Source organism: Solanum dulcamara, chromosome 6 (genome assembly GCF_947179165.1).
Source record: "Solanum dulcamara chromosome 6, daSolDulc1.2, whole genome shotgun sequence".
NCBI classification, from domain to species: Eukaryota; Viridiplantae; Streptophyta; class Magnoliopsida; order Solanales; family Solanaceae; genus Solanum; species Solanum dulcamara.
This window is the reverse complement of record NC_077242.1, coordinates 11053361-11071448: the sequence shown is the minus strand read 5'-3', so window position 1 is coordinate 11071448 and position 18088 is coordinate 11053361. Positions and strand designations below refer to the sequence as shown.

Here is an 18088-nt window from a genome sequence, read left to right as displayed (position 1 = left end):
GGGCAGTTCTCCATCGATTTTCCATGATTTATTGTGCCAAAGGTAAGTTAATTATTCTCCTAATCCGTATTTCGATTCTTAGAACTTAGAATCATGTTTGGTTATCATTGGGGAAGGTTTTTGATCTAAAATTAATGGTGGAAAAAGCCCAAATTTGGCATTAGGATCATGTGTTTGACCAAGGATTGGTATTTTATTATAATTTGAATAAATTAGATCATTTTATTGATCCTTTACATATGTGTGATTGTATTTAGATCAAGAACAAATCAAAAGGCTTTGGAAAGAGAAAGCTCCTGCAATTTAGAGTTTTCAAGGCTTAGTTTTGAGGTATGTGATGGTTTGTCTTCCCGTCTGTGTCATATGTGCTTCTAAACTTCTCCATTTGTATGCATATATGTATGTGAATAGGGGAAGATAAAATGAACCAAATGAAATGATTGTTTATTATCAATGGCATGCAATGAACCTGTTCTTGGTATTTGTAACTATTGAGACTATTAATTGTAATTGTGATTTTGTTGTGTTTGATTGGATCGGGTGTCATATTCTAACACGTTATTTGGATTGGGTGTCATGTTCTGAAATGTTATTTAGATTGGGTGTCATGTTTTGACACGTTAGTTGTATTGGGTATCATGTTCTGAAATGTTATTTAGATTGGGTGTCATGTTCTGACATATGTTTAGATTAGGTGTAATGTTCAGATACCACATTAAATTGGGTGTCACATTCCGATATGCTATTAGGTGGAATGACGTTCCATGAGAGAACCATTTTTTGATTGTGACATTGAAATTAAGTTTGTTGACCTGTGTAAATGTATATATATTGTTATGAGATGATAAGTGGTAAAATATTCTATACATATGTGTGCTTACTGTGTTGTGGTTACCTATTATATCTCACTTACTGAAATGGCCGCGTGATCCTACAGTACACTGTTGTTTTGTGTATTGATACCGCACTTGCTCTTTCTCAATTGAGTAATTATAAATTTCGTTGGTTGAGTTTATGGGAACCCAACACTTTTTCTTTATTTAAACTATTTCCACATCTTAAATTGTCTATTTCTTGTTATTGTTGATTAGTCTGCGTTGAAATAGTGGTTCTCCTACCAGAGGGTTAGAGTGGGTGTTAATCCCGGCAAGTCAGGGTCATGAAAAAGTTAGTATATGAGCCCTAGGTTCGTTGATCTCATTGTATTAAGATGAGTCTAGTAAATTCTTGCGAAATGGTACAGAGACGTCTGTACTTTTCTTTGAGAGGCTATAGGACTTTAAAAAAACATTTCTCTATCTTCTCTTCTTTCGTGCTATAACTTGATTCCAATTGGTATCTGGTGATACAAATTTGTATCCAACCACTTTCACTCTCTTGTTTGTTGATGGTGAACACGCATTATAATTGTGTCTGGCCCGTAGCTCTTGTTGAGCTAGAAAAAGAGTCAGCTATTAGAGGACATGGCTGAGGCAGGGACAGGAGAAGGGGACGCAGTAGAGGCCGAGAAAAGGCAGCGCCCGCCAGGGGTGAAGCTCAAGTTGAGGATGTACCTAGAGAAGAGGCCCTTCCTGCATCCTAGGTTGAGGTAGAAGAAGATGCTGAACAAGCAGAGGACGCACAGGCTGAGGTTGCAGGTCTTCCCCCTCTGAACCCGATTTTAGCTCAGAAAATCGTGACTTTATTGAGTGGGTTGGTCGGCATTGGATCCATTTCCACAGTGCCCATATCCCAAGATCCAATTGCTCGTCTATTTGTTTCTACAGTCCCTCAGACGGATGGAGTGTTGGGAACTAATGCCTTCTTATGTCCCCTTATGGGCCCAAAAATAACTAGCACTGAGCATGATATGTTGACTAAGTTTATGAAGTTGAAGCCTCCAGTGTTCCATTATTTTGAGAGAGAAGATGCTTATGAGTTCATCCTTGACTGTTATGAAAGGATGCATAAGTTGGGTATAGTCCACTAGCATAGGGTTGAGTTCCTGACCTTCTAGCTTTAAGGTGAAGCCAAGCAATGGTGGAGGGCCTATATGGAGTGTCGCAAGTTTTCCCCCGCTCACTTAGGTTCAGTTTCATGCTCTATTACTAGAGAAATATGTACCCCGGACCTTGAGAGATTGCAAGAAAGATGAGTACATGGCTTTAGAGCAAGGTGGTATAACCGTAGCCATTTATAAGGCTAAGTTTCACACACTGTCTAGGTATGCTACTAATTTGGTAATTATAGAGGAGGAGAGAATTTGACTGTTCGTAAAAGGATTGTATACCGAGTTGTAGATATTATTTGTCTATTTAACCTTTTTAAGTAAAAACTTGAATGAAGTGACATACTTTTTAAAAAGGGTAAAAGGAGTACGACGGGATGGACAAGCCAAGGCTTTGGCTAAGAAGCCCAAGAATATAGGTAACTTTCATGGCTCTTATTTTAGAGGGTCGGGTGGGATGGCAATTGCAACCCACCCACTTCAGTCAGTTATGCCCACTTCTACGATTAGTTACTCAGGTACTCCACAACAGAATCTTACCCAGGAGGATCAGGGAGCTTTATTTATGCCAGGCAGAAAGCCATCCTTTGACCGCGACTATTTTAATTATGGAAAGTCAGGGCATATAAGGGGAGAGTGTCCCCATCCTCACAGGACTGATTACTCATAGCAGAAGACCAGAGCAGTGGTACCGATGGGAAGAGGTAATAATGTCAAAGGACATCCACAAGGTGAGAGAGAAGGAAACCAGAAAGGTCGTGAAGGCCGAGGTAATTATAATCCAAGAAATATTGGCCTAGGCCAAACTTAGATGAAATCTAAGTCATGTAAGGTCTAGGGTAATTTGGTAATGGATGGGGGATTAAATTCTTGGTTTGATATTTTAAGTCGATATCCAAGATGATACATAGCCTGTATGGCTTTATGGAATCATATTCGAGCGAGTAGAACTCTTGTAATTGATCTTGCTGTGAAGTATTAAATTTAGAACGTCATGGGTTGAGGGTGTGTTGCAAAATGGAAACTTGGGACTCAAACTCCAATTTGTCTGGTATACCTCTTGATAGAGATATATATTTCTACATTGATTTGGAGACGGACACTCACCCAATCTTTATTCCTCCTTATCGCATGGCTCCAATAGAATTGAGAGAGCTTGAAGCTCAAATTCAAGAATTTCTTGATAAAGGTTTTATCCGTCCTAGTGCTTCCCCGTGGGGTGCTCTGATCCTATTTGTTAAGAAAAAGAATGGTATTATGAGAATGTGTATAGACTATCAGCAGCTGAATAAGGTCACCATTCAAAATAAGTGCATATTGCCTCGCATATATGATATTTTTGACCAGTTTCATGGTGCGTCGGTCTTTTCAAAAATTGATCTAATATCTGGGTACCATCAATTGAATATTAGACATAAGGATGTGCCCAAAACAACATTTAGAATCGGGTATGTGTACTATGAGTTTCTGGTAATCTAGTTTGGGTTGACCAATGCACCTGCAGGCTTTATGAGTTCAATGAATAGGGTGTTCAATCCGTTCCTGGATTCCTTTATAATTGTGTTTATAGATGATGTTCTGGTCTATTTGAAGAGTACGAAAGAATATGCATGCCATCTTTGTATTGTTTTGGGTATCTTGGGGAAACATACGTTGTATGCAAAATTCTCTAAGTGTGAATTTTGGCTATCATCAGTTACCTTTTTGGGGCATGTGGTTTCGAAGAAGTGGTAATGGTAAATCTCTAAAATATTGAAGTGGTTAAGAACTGAGTTCGGCCCAACTCTATGATTGAATTTAGAAATTTTATGGGACTTACTAGTTACTATTACTAATTCATGAGGAACTTTGCTTCTATCGCCACCCATTTAACCAGGAGGTACTATTTGAGTAGACTGATAAATATGAAGAGATCTTCTAAAAGCTGAGGACTTTTCTGACCGCGACACCAATTTAACCCTGTCAGTTGAAGGTAAAGTTTTCATTATTTATTATGATATTTCACATTTTGGTTTGGATGTTGTGTTCATGTAGGATAAGAATGTTAGAGCCTATGACTCGTGGTAATTGAAGGTTCATGAGAGGAACTATCTAACACATGATTTGGAGTTGGCACGTTATGGTGTTAAGTTTGAAGTGTTTACTGACCACCACAGCCTACAACACGTGTTCACTCAAAAAGACTTAAACCTGATACAGTGAAGGTGAATGAAGTTACTCAAGGATTATGACGTCACCATTCAGAATCACCCATATAAGGCTAATGTGATGGCAAACGCATTAAGCCGGAAGCCTATTAGTATGGGTTGTCTAGATTGTTAGGTGCCTATAAGCGGCCTCTGCCTAGAGAGATTCATGCCTTAGAGGCTAAATTTATGAGGCTAGGCATCTCAGAAAAAGGTGGGGTGCTGGCCAGTGTTGAGGTAAGGCCTACTTTTATTGAAGAAATCAAGTCCAAGCAGTTTGAGGATGCAAACTTAAATGAGATCACGGAGAAGACTTTGTTGGGCAAGGCCCAGGATGCCATCCTAGATGCAAGTGGAGTGCTTAGCTTTAGGAGAAGGACTTGTGTTCTCCTAGTAGATGGATTGATTCTGAAAGTGTTGATAGAGTCTCATGGTTTACGGTGCTCTATTCATACAGGTGTGACCAAAATGTATCAAGACTTTAAGCGGCTTTATTGGTGGCCTGGCATGAAGAAAGACATAGCTTAGTTTATGGCTAAGTATCAGAACTATCAGCAAGTGAAGTATGAGCACCAAATGCCTGCAGGTTTACTTTAGAGAATGCTCATTCCTGAAAGAAAGTAGGAAAGGATAGCCATGGATTTTGTGGTGGGTGTTTCTAAGACCTTGGAAAAGTATGATTCTGTTTGGGTTGAGGTTGACAAATTGGTAAATTCAACCCACTTTATTCCAGTCTGAATAGACTATAATGCGCAATAGTTAGTGAAGATTTATGTGAAGAAGATGTTAAGGTTGCACGAGGTACCCTTTTCTATCATCTCAGACAGTGGTATACAGTTCACATCTAAATTTTATGGGAAATTACATAAGGAGGTGGGCACTAAACTCACTTTCAACACAACGTTTCATCCACAGACTGATAGGCAATCAGAGTGGACCATTCAGGTGTTGGAAGACATGTTGAGGGCATGTGTGATTGATTTTGGAGGACATTAGGATAAATATTTGCCCTTGTGTGAGTTCTCCTACAATAATAGCCATCAATCTAGCATTGATATGGCACCATTCAAATTTCTCTATGGGAGGGGATGTAGATTGTCCATAGGGTGGTTTAAGACTGGAGATGTGAAGCCCTTGGGGTTGACTTGGTAAGAGATGCTAACGATAAGTTAGGAAGCATCCAAGCCAAGGTTTTAGCAGCTTAAAGTCCACAAAAGAAGTATGTTGATCGTAAGTTAAGGGACATGATATTTCAGGCCGGTGAGCAAGTTCTTGTAAAAGTGTCACCCAGGGGGTGATAAGATTTGGCAAGAATGGCAAGCTCAGTCCTCGCTATATTGGTCCCTTTGAGATTCTTGATTGTGTAGGGCCAGTAAATTATAGGTTTGTTTTACCGTGTAGCCTATTTGGAGTTTATCCAGTGTTCCATGTGTCCATGCTGAAAAAGTACATTGGGGATGAAGATTATATAATCAAGTGGGACTCAGTTTTGTTAAACAAAGATCTTCAATATGAGAAAGAGCAGTTGCAATTATAGATTGTGATGTTTGAAAGTTGAGGACCAAAGAAATTAAATCTATGAAGGTTTAGTAGAAGAATCGTCTAGCAGAGAAAGCTACTTGGAAAATTGAGAAGTACATGTGAGACAAGTATCCCCAGTTATTCATCGAATCAAGTACTACTCTATCTTTGTCTTAACCTAGTTTTCCTAGTTTAGTCACTAGGGATGAGTGATAGATAAATTGGTATCTATTATAACAAATTGTTCGTGTCGTTATGGATAGGCCAATGGGGAAGGAAATTGGGCTAGAAAACTTTTGGGTAGTGGCTTAGAAATATTGAGCCTAGGCCAGACTAAGACAAACTCTGAGTCAGGTGAGATCTAGGATAATCCGATAATGGATGGGGGATTGAATTCTTATTTGATCTTTTGATTTGATAGCCAGAACAATAGGAACTTGTACGGATTTATGGAATCATATTCAGGCAAGTAGAACTCCCGTAATTGATATTAGCTTGAAGTACTAAATTTAGAATATCATAGGTTGAGGATGTGTTGCAAAATGGGAGTTTAGGACTCAAACTCCAACATTCTGTCTCCGTGCATCCTGCCAGGGCGGGGCCGCCGTGGCGAGATGGGCTCGCTATGACGGGCCAGTGGGGACAAAAATGGGGAAACCCCCCAGAAATGTTATTTTTCTGCAAAAATCATTCTTAAGAGCTAAGAGACGACCTAGGGCTGTTCTCCATAGATTTTCCATGAATTCTTGCGCCAAAGGTAAGTTAATTACTCCCCTAATTCGTATTTTGATTCTTAGAACTTAAAATCATTTTGGTTATCATTGGTTGATGGTTTTGGCTTTAAATTAATGATGGGAAAAGCCCTAGTTGGGCATTAAGATCACTGGTTTGGCCAAGGGTTAGTATTTTATTATAATTCGGATAAATTAGGCCATTTTATTGATCCTTTACATATGTGTGATTTTTTTAGACCAAGAAAAAACCGAAAGGCTTCGAAAAGAGAAAGCTCTAGCAGTTTAGGGTTTCCAAGGATTAGTTTTGACATAGGTAATGGTTTGTCTTCCCCGTCTGTGTCATATGTGTTTGTTAACTGCTCCATTTGTATGCATATATGCATGTGAATAGGGGAAGATGAAATGAACCAAATGAAATAATTGTTTCTTATCAATGGCATGCAATGAACCTGCTCTTAGTATTTGTAATTGTTGAGAATATTGATTGTAATTATGATTGTGTTGTGTTTGATTGGATCGGTTGTCATATTTCGACACGTATTTTGGATCGGGTGTCACGTTCTGATACGTATTTGAATTAGGTGTCACGTTCTGACATAATATTGGATCGGGTGTCACGTTTTGACACACTATCAGATAGAGTGTGGGTTCCATGAGAGAATCATTCTTTGACTGTGGCATTGAAATTAAGACTGTTGACCTATGTAAAGGTATATATATTGTTATGATATGACTAGTGGTAAAGTATTCAATATATATGTGTGCTTATTGTGTTGTGGTTACCTGTTATATATCTAACTTACTAGAATAGTCGCGTGTTTCTATCAATACATCATTGTTTTGTATACTGATACTGCACTTGCTCTTTCTTTGTTGAGTACAGGGCATCTTCAGGCGTTTGCTGAAAGACCTCGAGTAGACGATCGGTGATTTTACAGAATTCAATGGTGAGCCAGTTCTTTTAGGCTACCATGAGTTCTTCTCAATCTTGGTCCCTCCTTTTCGGACTTAGATTTTTCAGACATTAGTTATTTTATGACTTTCGAGGTTGCACCCTATTTTCTTTAAACTTGTGGCGTAGTAAGAGTCTTGGTACAATCGCTTTCATGTTCTAGGGGTATTTCAGCATGTTTTAGTTTCGTTGATTGAGTCTATGCGAACTCAATACTTTTTCTTTATTTAACATGTTTCCACATCTTAAATTGCTTATTTCTTGTTATTGTTGATTAGTATGGATTGTAATAGTGGTTTTCCTACTGAAGAGTTAGAGTGGTATCAATTACGGTGGGTTAGGGTTGTGACAGAAAGGATGAGGGTTGTAACTTGCATTGGTCGAGAAAAGTGTAATTTTAGGAGAAAAAGAGAAGGATGTCATAAGTTGATGAGAGCTTATGACAAGAACTTGAGAGATGTAAGAACTAAAGTGGAAGTAGTTGAGCTAATGAAGTAAGGTGAAATATATATACATAAAAAGAAAATGAAGTAGCCATAAAGTGGAAGTAGTTGAGTTAATTGTAACATTCAACTCCAATGAATAAATAAGGAATGAAGCACTGAGTCTGTAACACGACGAAATCAAAATTTAAAGTTTATGAATTCAAAATTTTAATTCTTTTAAGTTACTGTACACTAAATTAATAATTAATTTGTACATATTCAATAAGTTCTTAAGATAAATATTAGGTTTGAACCAAATAAAATTATGTATTGAATTCTGCCGCTTCCTACAACCCCCCCCCCCCCGGCGGTTGTTAGTAGTTCAGTTTATGTTTCTTTTTTGGACCTGTTCAAATAGTTTAGAACTCTCATGTTTTGAGGTGGAAAATGTTCAATTTAGACATGACTTTTTCGATACTATCAATTCCAATAAGGTGAAAATGGCATGTTTTACCAAACTTTATTTATAAAGGAGTGTTACCTCATGAGAGAATAGTTGATTTGACCGACAAATTACGTGGATAAATAAATCTTTTCTTTGATTTCAAGCAGATTTTATTAAAAGTAACAATTTTATTTAAGACACACCTCTACTTTAAAATTAAATATTAAACTCATCTTAGAGTCCTCCCTTTATGTCATCCATTCCAAATGTATGATGAATTCATATTAAGAAAGTGCAAATTAACTATAATATGGGTGAGAAATACAAATGTCTTCAATCTGTCGATAATAGAGGCATATTTAAGATTTAAATTTTATGGGTTTAGTATTAAAGGTTTTTAGTATTGAATGCATATATTTTTTAAATTGTGGGTTCATTTATAGTATTTATTGCAATTCTAATAAATTTCTACGTATAAATTTATGTTTCGCATCAAAATCGAATAAGTCCGTACAAATACATTAAGTCCGCCTTGGTTGATGATATAAGCTCCTAATACAAGTATTCTTACCGAGAGATCAATATTATATTATAAATAGAAAACACTTTAGACCTATCAACTTGTGTCTTCAAACTTCTTCAATTAGGTCTCTTTCCCACAATATTTTTGTCACATCAAAAAATGGATAGCCTTTGTGTTAATTTTAGTGACCAAATTCAAGTTAAAATCATGTCCCAAAAACTCATAAAACCATCCTCACCTACTCCAAATCACCTCCAAAACTACAAATTATCTTTTTTTGACCAACTAGCTGAGCACACTCATATGCCTTTTGTTCTATTTTATCCCAAAAACAACTCTAAAATTACCACTAATTCTATGGTACAACAACTTGAAGAATCACTTTCCAGGATTTTGACTCATGTTTATCCTGTTGCTGGTAGATTTGATGAAAACAAATGTTCAATTATTTGTCAAGATCAAGGTGTTACATTAATAAAAGCCAAGGTCAATTGTCGTATGGACGATGAATTCCTCCAACAAGCACACAACAATTTGGATTTCGTCATGAAATTTTGGCCACATGACATTAAGGATGTCAATGCGATTAATTTGTTCGTGACACCAATTATGTTTGTGCAAATTACGATTTTCCAATGTGGAGCAATCGCGTTATCTACTAGCACTTCCCATCCTGCAATTGACGGGTGGACTAATTTTACCTTCATCTACGAGTGGTCCAAAGTGTGTAAGTTGGGAATCCCATCTGAAAAGATCAATTTCATGAGCTTTGATTTGGCTAACATTTTCGGACCAAGAGACATAACATTTTCCGACCAGGCAAAACCTTTGGAAAAAAAATTAATAGCCAAAAACCAAATTATGGATGAAGTCTCTCTATCAAAACTTAGAGACAAATTAACAAACTCAAAAGCATTATGCTTTACGCCTTCAAGAGTTGAAATGGTCACTGCAATTTTATGGAGGGTTCAACTCCGTGCTTCACGGGCAATAACAGGGAAAATGAAGCCTTCAGTAATGTCATTTCCCCTGAATTTACGCGGTAAACTTAAATACCCCGAAGCAATTAATCCTTTTGGGAATTTTATTATTGACATTCCTATAACATATGATCCTAAAGGGACTACCAATATGGAGTTACAAGATTTCATAATATTAATAAGAGAAACAATGCAGAAAACTCTTGATGATTGTGGTGAAACTTCATCAACAGATGAAGTAATTGAAATGGTAGCTAATTTATATAACAAAAATTATGAAGGAAAAGAATGGGGAGCTAATGATGATGTTGAGGAATTTACTTGCTCAAGTTTGACTAGGTTTCATATGCAAGAAGCAAATTTTGGATGGGGGTATCCAAATTTAATGCATTTTGGATCAAGAAACAATCAAGTTTTTTGGTTGTATTCAACACAATGTGGTAATAGTATTGGTGTCCAAATGGATCTCAAGGAAAAGTACATGGACTTCATTCAACATGACCAAGAATTCCTAGCTTTTACCAAAGTTTAATTTAGTGTAGTACTAATAAATTTTGTTATTTTTAGTCAATCATTTTCTTTAATTTTTTTATGTCTATGTAGTGTAATTACATTTTGATTTTCAAAAAACACTCTTATTTTGACCTTCCTACTTCAAATCATGTCATCAATGGCAAAATCAAAGTTTTCATAAAGGCGATTCAAAATATGAAGAAATCAATGAAGTTTAATATCTACTATATATATATATATATATATATATATATATATATATATATATATATATATATATATATATATATATAATAGTTTTGATCTTGTACATATAGTGTAATTTTTTGACGAAGAGAATTCAGTTGAACCCTCTTCCGATATTCTAACTCCGCCCTTGTATAAGTTAAACATCACGTTGACAGTTGGTCTTCACTTCTAACTCTTTGTATCTGTTATACCCCATTTTAACTCGAGGTCAAACGGTGTACAACGTATTGATGATTCCTAAATTATTTAATTTTAAGGAGTCGCCACCTAATTATTTTAAAGGTAAATTAGGATACCTAAATAATTAACTTATTTAATGCTAAAAATGATCTCCGATTAGTGGTCTACTTAGCTTATGAGATTCTAGATAAGGGTTCTAGTTATCCTAAAGGGAAGGGGTTAGGCATCCTTCAAGATTCGTTAAAAACGATTACCGGCCAAACTTAGGTTTAGATTAAAACTATAAAAAAATTGTTCAAAAGTTTTGAAAATGAAGCTTAGTAATTACATGGAAAAAGATTTTTTGAACTTAAAATTATTAGGCAAATATTGCTTATTGCATGAAATAAGTGCGTGTTTAAATGCGGTATTTTTTACTAATAATTTAGCCTTAAATAAAAATATAGGTTTCTTTTATTATGATGACCCATTTTAATTAAAAGTTCACAAATCTAAATATATATGTAATGTTAGCTATTGCATTAGTGAGAATATATTCACATTATAAAAGCAAATTTAACATGTAATGATAATAATAATAATACTAATAATAGTAGTAATAGTAATAATAGTAATAATAATAATAGTAATAATAATACTAATGATAGTAATAATAACAACAACAATCATAATAACAATAATGCAACAATAACAATAACAATAACAATAACAATAATAATAGCCATAATAATAATAACAATGATAATAATAATAATAAAGTATAATAATAATAACGGTAGTAAAAAAAATATAATAATAATAATACGATAAATAATAAATATAATATGATAAATAATAATAATAATAATAATAACAGTAAATAACAACAATAATAATAATGAATACAACAATGATAATAATAATAATAATAATAATAACGATAATAATAATAATAATATGATAAATAATAATAATAACAGTAAATAACAACAACAATAATAATAAATACGATAATGATGATAATAATAATAACGATAATAATAATAGTAATAATAATAATAATAATAAATAATAATAATAATAATAATGATTATAACAATAATACCATAATAATAATAACAATAATAATAATAGCCATAAAAAGAACAATGATAATAATAATAATAATAATAATAATAAAATATAATAATAACAATACTAACAGAAATAAAATATACTAATAATATTAATAATAAAAATAGTAAAATAAAAATATATATATTACTACTACTAATAATAATAATAATAATGATAATAAAATATACTAATAATAATGATGATAATAATAATAACGAAAATAATAATAATAATAATACTAAGAGTAAAAAATAAAAATACAATTATAACTACTAATAATATTAATAACGAAAATAACAATACTAATAATAACACAATAATAATAATAATAGTAATATTAATAATAATAGCAGTAAACAAAATGTACTAATAATAATGATAATAATAATTACGAAAATATTAATAATAGTAATAATAATAATAATAATAATGCTAACAGTAAATAAAATACTACTACTAATAATAATAATAATAATAATAACGGTAATAATAAGAATATATACTACTACTAATAATAACAATAATAATAACGAAAATAATAATAACAATAACAATAATAACAATAATAATAATAATAATAATAATAATAACAGAAAAATAAACATACAACTGCTTCTATTAATAATATTAATAATGAAAATAATAATATTAATATGAATAACGAAAATAATAATAATAATAATAATAATAATAATAGTAATACTAACAGAAAAATAAACATACTACTACTTCTATTAATAATATTGATAGCGAAAATAATAATAATAATAGTAATAACAGAAAATAAAATATACTAATAATAATAATAGCAATAATAATTAAAATAATAGTAATAACGACAATTATAATAATAATAATAACAATAGTAAAAATAATAATAAGGATATCGGCTCCATGTGAGGGAATGGAGATTACATTGAAACTCCATTTTTGCTCCCGAAGTGTTCATGCAAACAAAAAGAGAGTGACGAAATTAGGAGGCTAGCATTTTTAGGATAATATTTAAGCATAATGACAACGAAAAAAACAAAGGAACATGAAGTAAATATTACCTGTTGCAGGGCAGTGAACGGGGATGATTTGGTCATGAATCTACCCTCGTTTTTTAAAGTAAATTCAAGTGCAAATTCAGAAAGAAAATTCGAGAATTTTTGTAAGATATATTTGAATACGAGTGTAGGAGTTTTTGTCTATGCCAAAAATCTATCCCAATTCTTCCGTCCTGCTTCTCTCCGTTTTCTCTCCTCTCCTCTCCGTGCCCGTGTAAGCCCCCTTTCCTTCTGTCCAATCCCTCTATTTATAGGTAGATGGAAATTAAATAAAAATAAAAATAAAACGAATGATTAAAATAATGCGGAGTGGGCGAAAATATAAAATAATGCAGAACGGCGGAAAAATAATAATTAATACGAAATGGGCGGAATATTTAAATAATACGGAATGGGCGGATTATTAAAATAATACGGAACGGCGGAAAAATAATAATTAATACGAAATGGGCGGAATATTTAAATAATGCGGAATGGGCGGATTATTAAAATAATACGGAACGGCAGAAAAATAATAATTAATACGAAATGGGCGGAATATTTAAATAATGCGGAACGGGGTGGAATATTAAAATAATGCGAAAATTATTTGTTTGTTTTATTTATTTCGGACGAATATAATATATATATATATAGTTTTTTTTTGAAGAATTATTTATTTTTTAATATATTTAATAAAATAAATAAATAAAGGGGGACAAGAAAGGTTTGGTGCAATACATGCGTGGAATGTATGTTGGATGAATAAAATTATTATTATAATAATGAATGTTATTTAAAATGATATATATATATATATGGAATATATCTCTATATATATGTACATATTTTATATATATAGCCGATTATATTTATTAATTATTTATATATATATATATATATATATATATATATATTAAAAAACGGATGCAGCACATATATATTTATTTCTTTTATTTTATTACTAGTTATGCTTTTTTTTTTTTGAAAGAAGACAAAATGTACATTAAAATATATATATATATGTATGGGGAGATGGGAGGGGACAAGAATGGTTAATTTATTAATATATGTATATTATATATTTGCTTTTTCTGAAAAGTGGGGAGAGGAAACACTTTTGCTTTTTTTTTTATTCTTATTATTATTTTATAGTGTTAGGGGATGCACGCGGGTATATATATATATATATATATATATATATATATATATATTATTTTTATTTTTATTTTTATTTTAATTTTCTGAAAAGGAGAAATGGAGGGGGCACGATTGAGTTAGTAATAGATATACATTTTCTGGAAAAAAAGAAAATTTGTAAAGTGTATAAATTGAGAAATTATTTTATTATAGAGATGTGTAAATTAGTTTATGTGCAGTATATAAATAGAATGAGATGTGAAAATTGGGTGATGGTATATATATTATGTGCATGTTGTAGTGTTCAATAAAAGAATTAAAGCGTTGTTAATATAAAATTAAAACGTTGTCAAAAAAAAATAATTAACCTCATTGTAACTAATTATTAATTTACGAAATATTTAATATTAATAAATAAATAATCTTTTTATAAGTCAATTTTAAATATTACTAAAAGATAATAACTATATAACAAAAAAAATGGATATGCTATGAAGATGACAAAATTATTTAAAATACACTTGAAAATATGCATGGTTTATAAAAGTCAATTATTTTAATTTGTTTAAAATTGAAGAAGGCTAGAATTAACTTGAAAATGTGAATCTATTAATTAAGTCAAGCTAATTAACAAAATGTTTAGTTAAAAATAAAAAATCTTTTTGGGATAACTTTCGAATATATAATAAAAATATTAATGTTCAATAATTATTATATATATATATACCGAAATTATTTTAAAATAATAATATATATGCATAGTTTTTTTTTGTTTTTTTTTTAATTTATTTTTTAAAAATTACGTTGTGGATGGTCAAAATTTGGTGTCAACAGTTGTCCCTCTTTGACTGAAGACGATGAAAGAGTTTTTGGACAAAGAAGTTGACATAATAGTCAATTTTGTCCCGATCATCAACGTTGAAATGAAGTTTATGAAAATAAAAGAAATTGTGAAAAATTGTGGGTGCATTTTGTTTTTGAGTTTCCAACAAGTCTCGAGTTTGCTCAAGAATTAAGCTAAATGCAGCTCTGGAGTTATGCCAGAATAATGTGGAGTGAGTTGAAAACACCTCAATCATAAGATTGTGTCGGTATCAGTGAATGAGGAAAATGTTGACAGAGGTGGCCAAGGAAGAGAATAAGATTGAACAAATTAAGAATTATTTAAAAAAATGAGGTAAATAAAAGGATAGATAGTGGCAATATAAAGAGATAAAAGTGAAATTAAAAACCTAGACTCGACAAAGGGCGAAAATATTATGAAGAACGAAGTAAAGGTTAGCCAAAAAATTGTCCCAGTATCGAGTTATGACGAGACTGGATTTTAAAACCTGAATCATAGACGTAGGCTGAGTAGAGTTCGAGAATAGATTCATGACCGTTGTTTGTGAGTTTAACTTTCCAACAAATATCCCCCGTTTACTACTTAGAAACAGTTCCACGTTATGCTGCGGTTTCTGCAAAACTTAAACTTGATAAGATAATTAGTAAATAATAAATATAAAGCAATGTGCAATAAGCTCATGGGAATGACACCTCTAGGGTGCGAGTACATGAAAATGCGGCCATGCAAGCCGTAATGATTTAATAAAATCAAAACGTATGAAAAATAGAGTTTTAAGGTCGATGATTCATGATAATGGTTGCTTTCAGCAATGATTAATGAAATGAGGCCTTAACCCAAATGATTTATGAAGAATGCGACTTTAATGAAGATTGCAACTTCTCAAGTCAATGATTAATGAAAATGATGTCTTAGCAAATATTGCAACTTTTACAAGCGTTTTATACAATTGTATTTAAAGCATTTGTGCAAAGTAGTAGAAAGCAATTGAAAGCCATGTGGAGCGCAATAAAACATTTGAATATATCGAAAAGTATTAGTGCAGTGCATTTGATAATATTTGAAAGCATTTGTGCAATGCGTTTGAATATATCGAAAGCATTTGTGCAATGCGTTTGAATATATCGAAAGCATTTGTGCAGCGCGTTTGAATATATCGAAAGCATTTGTGCAGCGCGTTTAAATATATCGAAAGCATTTGTGCAGTGCATTTGAATATATTGTAAGCATTTGTGCAGTGCATTTGAATATACTGGAAAGCATTAGTCCAGTGCATTTGATAATGTTTGAAAGCATTTGTACAGTGCATTTGATAATATCTGAAAGCATTTGTGCAATGCATTTGATAATATCTGAAAGCATTTGTGCAGTGCATTTGATAATAATTGAAAGCATTTGTGCAGTGCATTTGATAATATCAGAAAGCATTTGTGCAGTGCATTTGATAATAATTGAAAGCATTTGTGCAGTGCATTTGATAATAATTGAAAGCATTTGTGCAGTGCATTTGATAATAATTGAAAGCATTTGTGCAGTGCATTTGATAATATTTGAAAGCATTTGTGCAGTGCATTTGATAATAATTGAAAGCATTTGTGGAGAGCATTTGATAATAATTGAAAGCATTTGTGCAGAGCATTTGATAATAATTGAAAGCAATTGTGCAGTGCATTTGATAATAATTGAAAACATTTATGCAGTGCATTTGAATATATTAGAAAAGCATTTGGGCATGCATTTGAAGAAATTTCAAGATATTATGTGCTGCAATACCCGCATTAGAAAGGTGAGCACCTATGGAATGTAATGCAATACCCGCATTAGAAAGGTGGGTGCCTATGAAATATGATGCCATACCCGCATTAGAAGGTGAGTGCCTATGAAATGTGATGCAATACCCGCATTAGAAGGTGGGTGCCTATGAAATGTGCTGCAATACCCGCATTAGAAGGTGGGTGCCTATGAAATATGCTGAAATACCCGCATTAGAAGGTGGGTGTCTATGAAATGTGCTGCAATACCCGCATTAGAAGGTGGGTGTTGTCACGACCCAACTCCGTGGGCCATGACTGATGCCTGAGTTGGACACCCATACGTACCCTTAGCCCCACTTAGTACATCACTCGAATAAACATAAGTAATGATCAGAAGGGATCTCTAAATAGATATAATGCACGAGGGCCGATAGGCCATCACGAAATACAAAAAACCCAAAACATATATACAAAACCCACATCTCATGTCTACAGACCTCTACAGAATGATATCCTAGTCATATGACGGGACAAGGCCCCGCCGTACCCTGAACAACATATATGTACATGGCACAGCATAACTCCGTGGCATAATATTTACCACCCCATGGTACATGTCATACCTGGCCCCTCACATCGGGACACGGCGAATAATGCAGAGAAATACGCACGAAAACATATCCTGGCCCAGGCTCAGTGAAAGAAGCATTGAGGCATCCACGAGTGGAGTAGTGAGAAATTATATGCAATTTAAATCATATTTAAGACTCAATGGAATAATCAAAATGAGCTATCATTTGAAAATCGAGATGAGACTCATGTCAAGTACCTTTCGAATGTTACCCTGGATTATATCAGAATAAATCTTCTGGAATCATATAGACGTATCGAAGCATAATAAAATACATTTTGGAAATCAAGGAATTGGCCATCCTAATGGCTCTAGGAATAGGAACCTCTTTGAAATTATATAAAACTCATATTTTTGTTTCATAAATACCATACCGAAACAAAGATTAGCTATACATACTTATGTCAAAACATGAAAATCGAAAGAATATGCTTTACATACTTATAACAAATACATGCCAAAAGAAAGAAAGGTTCGCTTTACATACCTCTTACGAATTACTCTTAACTATGCTCGCCTCGTCGTCTCTTGAACCTATTTAACATGAAATTAATACTAAGGTTAATAAACTTTCACTTTCCAATTTCCAACTCTACACCCAAGTAACCATAGAAATCATTTCCTTATCTATGTCTCTCGACTAGTTTATTACTAGCTCCGAATCTACCGAAAATCGGGCAGCATCTCCCCTGTAACTTGAACATCCCCGAGTTTTCAACTCGGCCACCATGTCAACAACCATACCAACAACAACATCCAGCAGCATGTATACAAGTAAATCACTTCAACTTTACACAATACAAGCTCTATACAACTCATTCCAAACTACGGTACCAAAATAGAGTTTTTAACCTTTATTTCGTAAAATATGTAGTCATACCAAACGGAGGGTTGTGTGGCT

General features: G+C 32.9%; 1 protein-coding gene across 1 annotated transcript; it reads left to right on the top strand.

Moving 5' to 3' along the window:
- Window positions 1–9130: 9130 nt before the first annotated feature.
- Window positions 9131–10285, top strand: LOC129892692 (acetyl-CoA-benzylalcohol acetyltransferase-like). Its single transcript, XM_055968274.1, has one exon. It carries the CDS (start codon window positions 9131–9133, stop codon window positions 10283–10285), a length of 1155 nt encoding a protein of 384 aa, XP_055824249.1.
- The last annotated feature ends 7803 nt before the right edge of the window (window positions 10286–18088 follow it).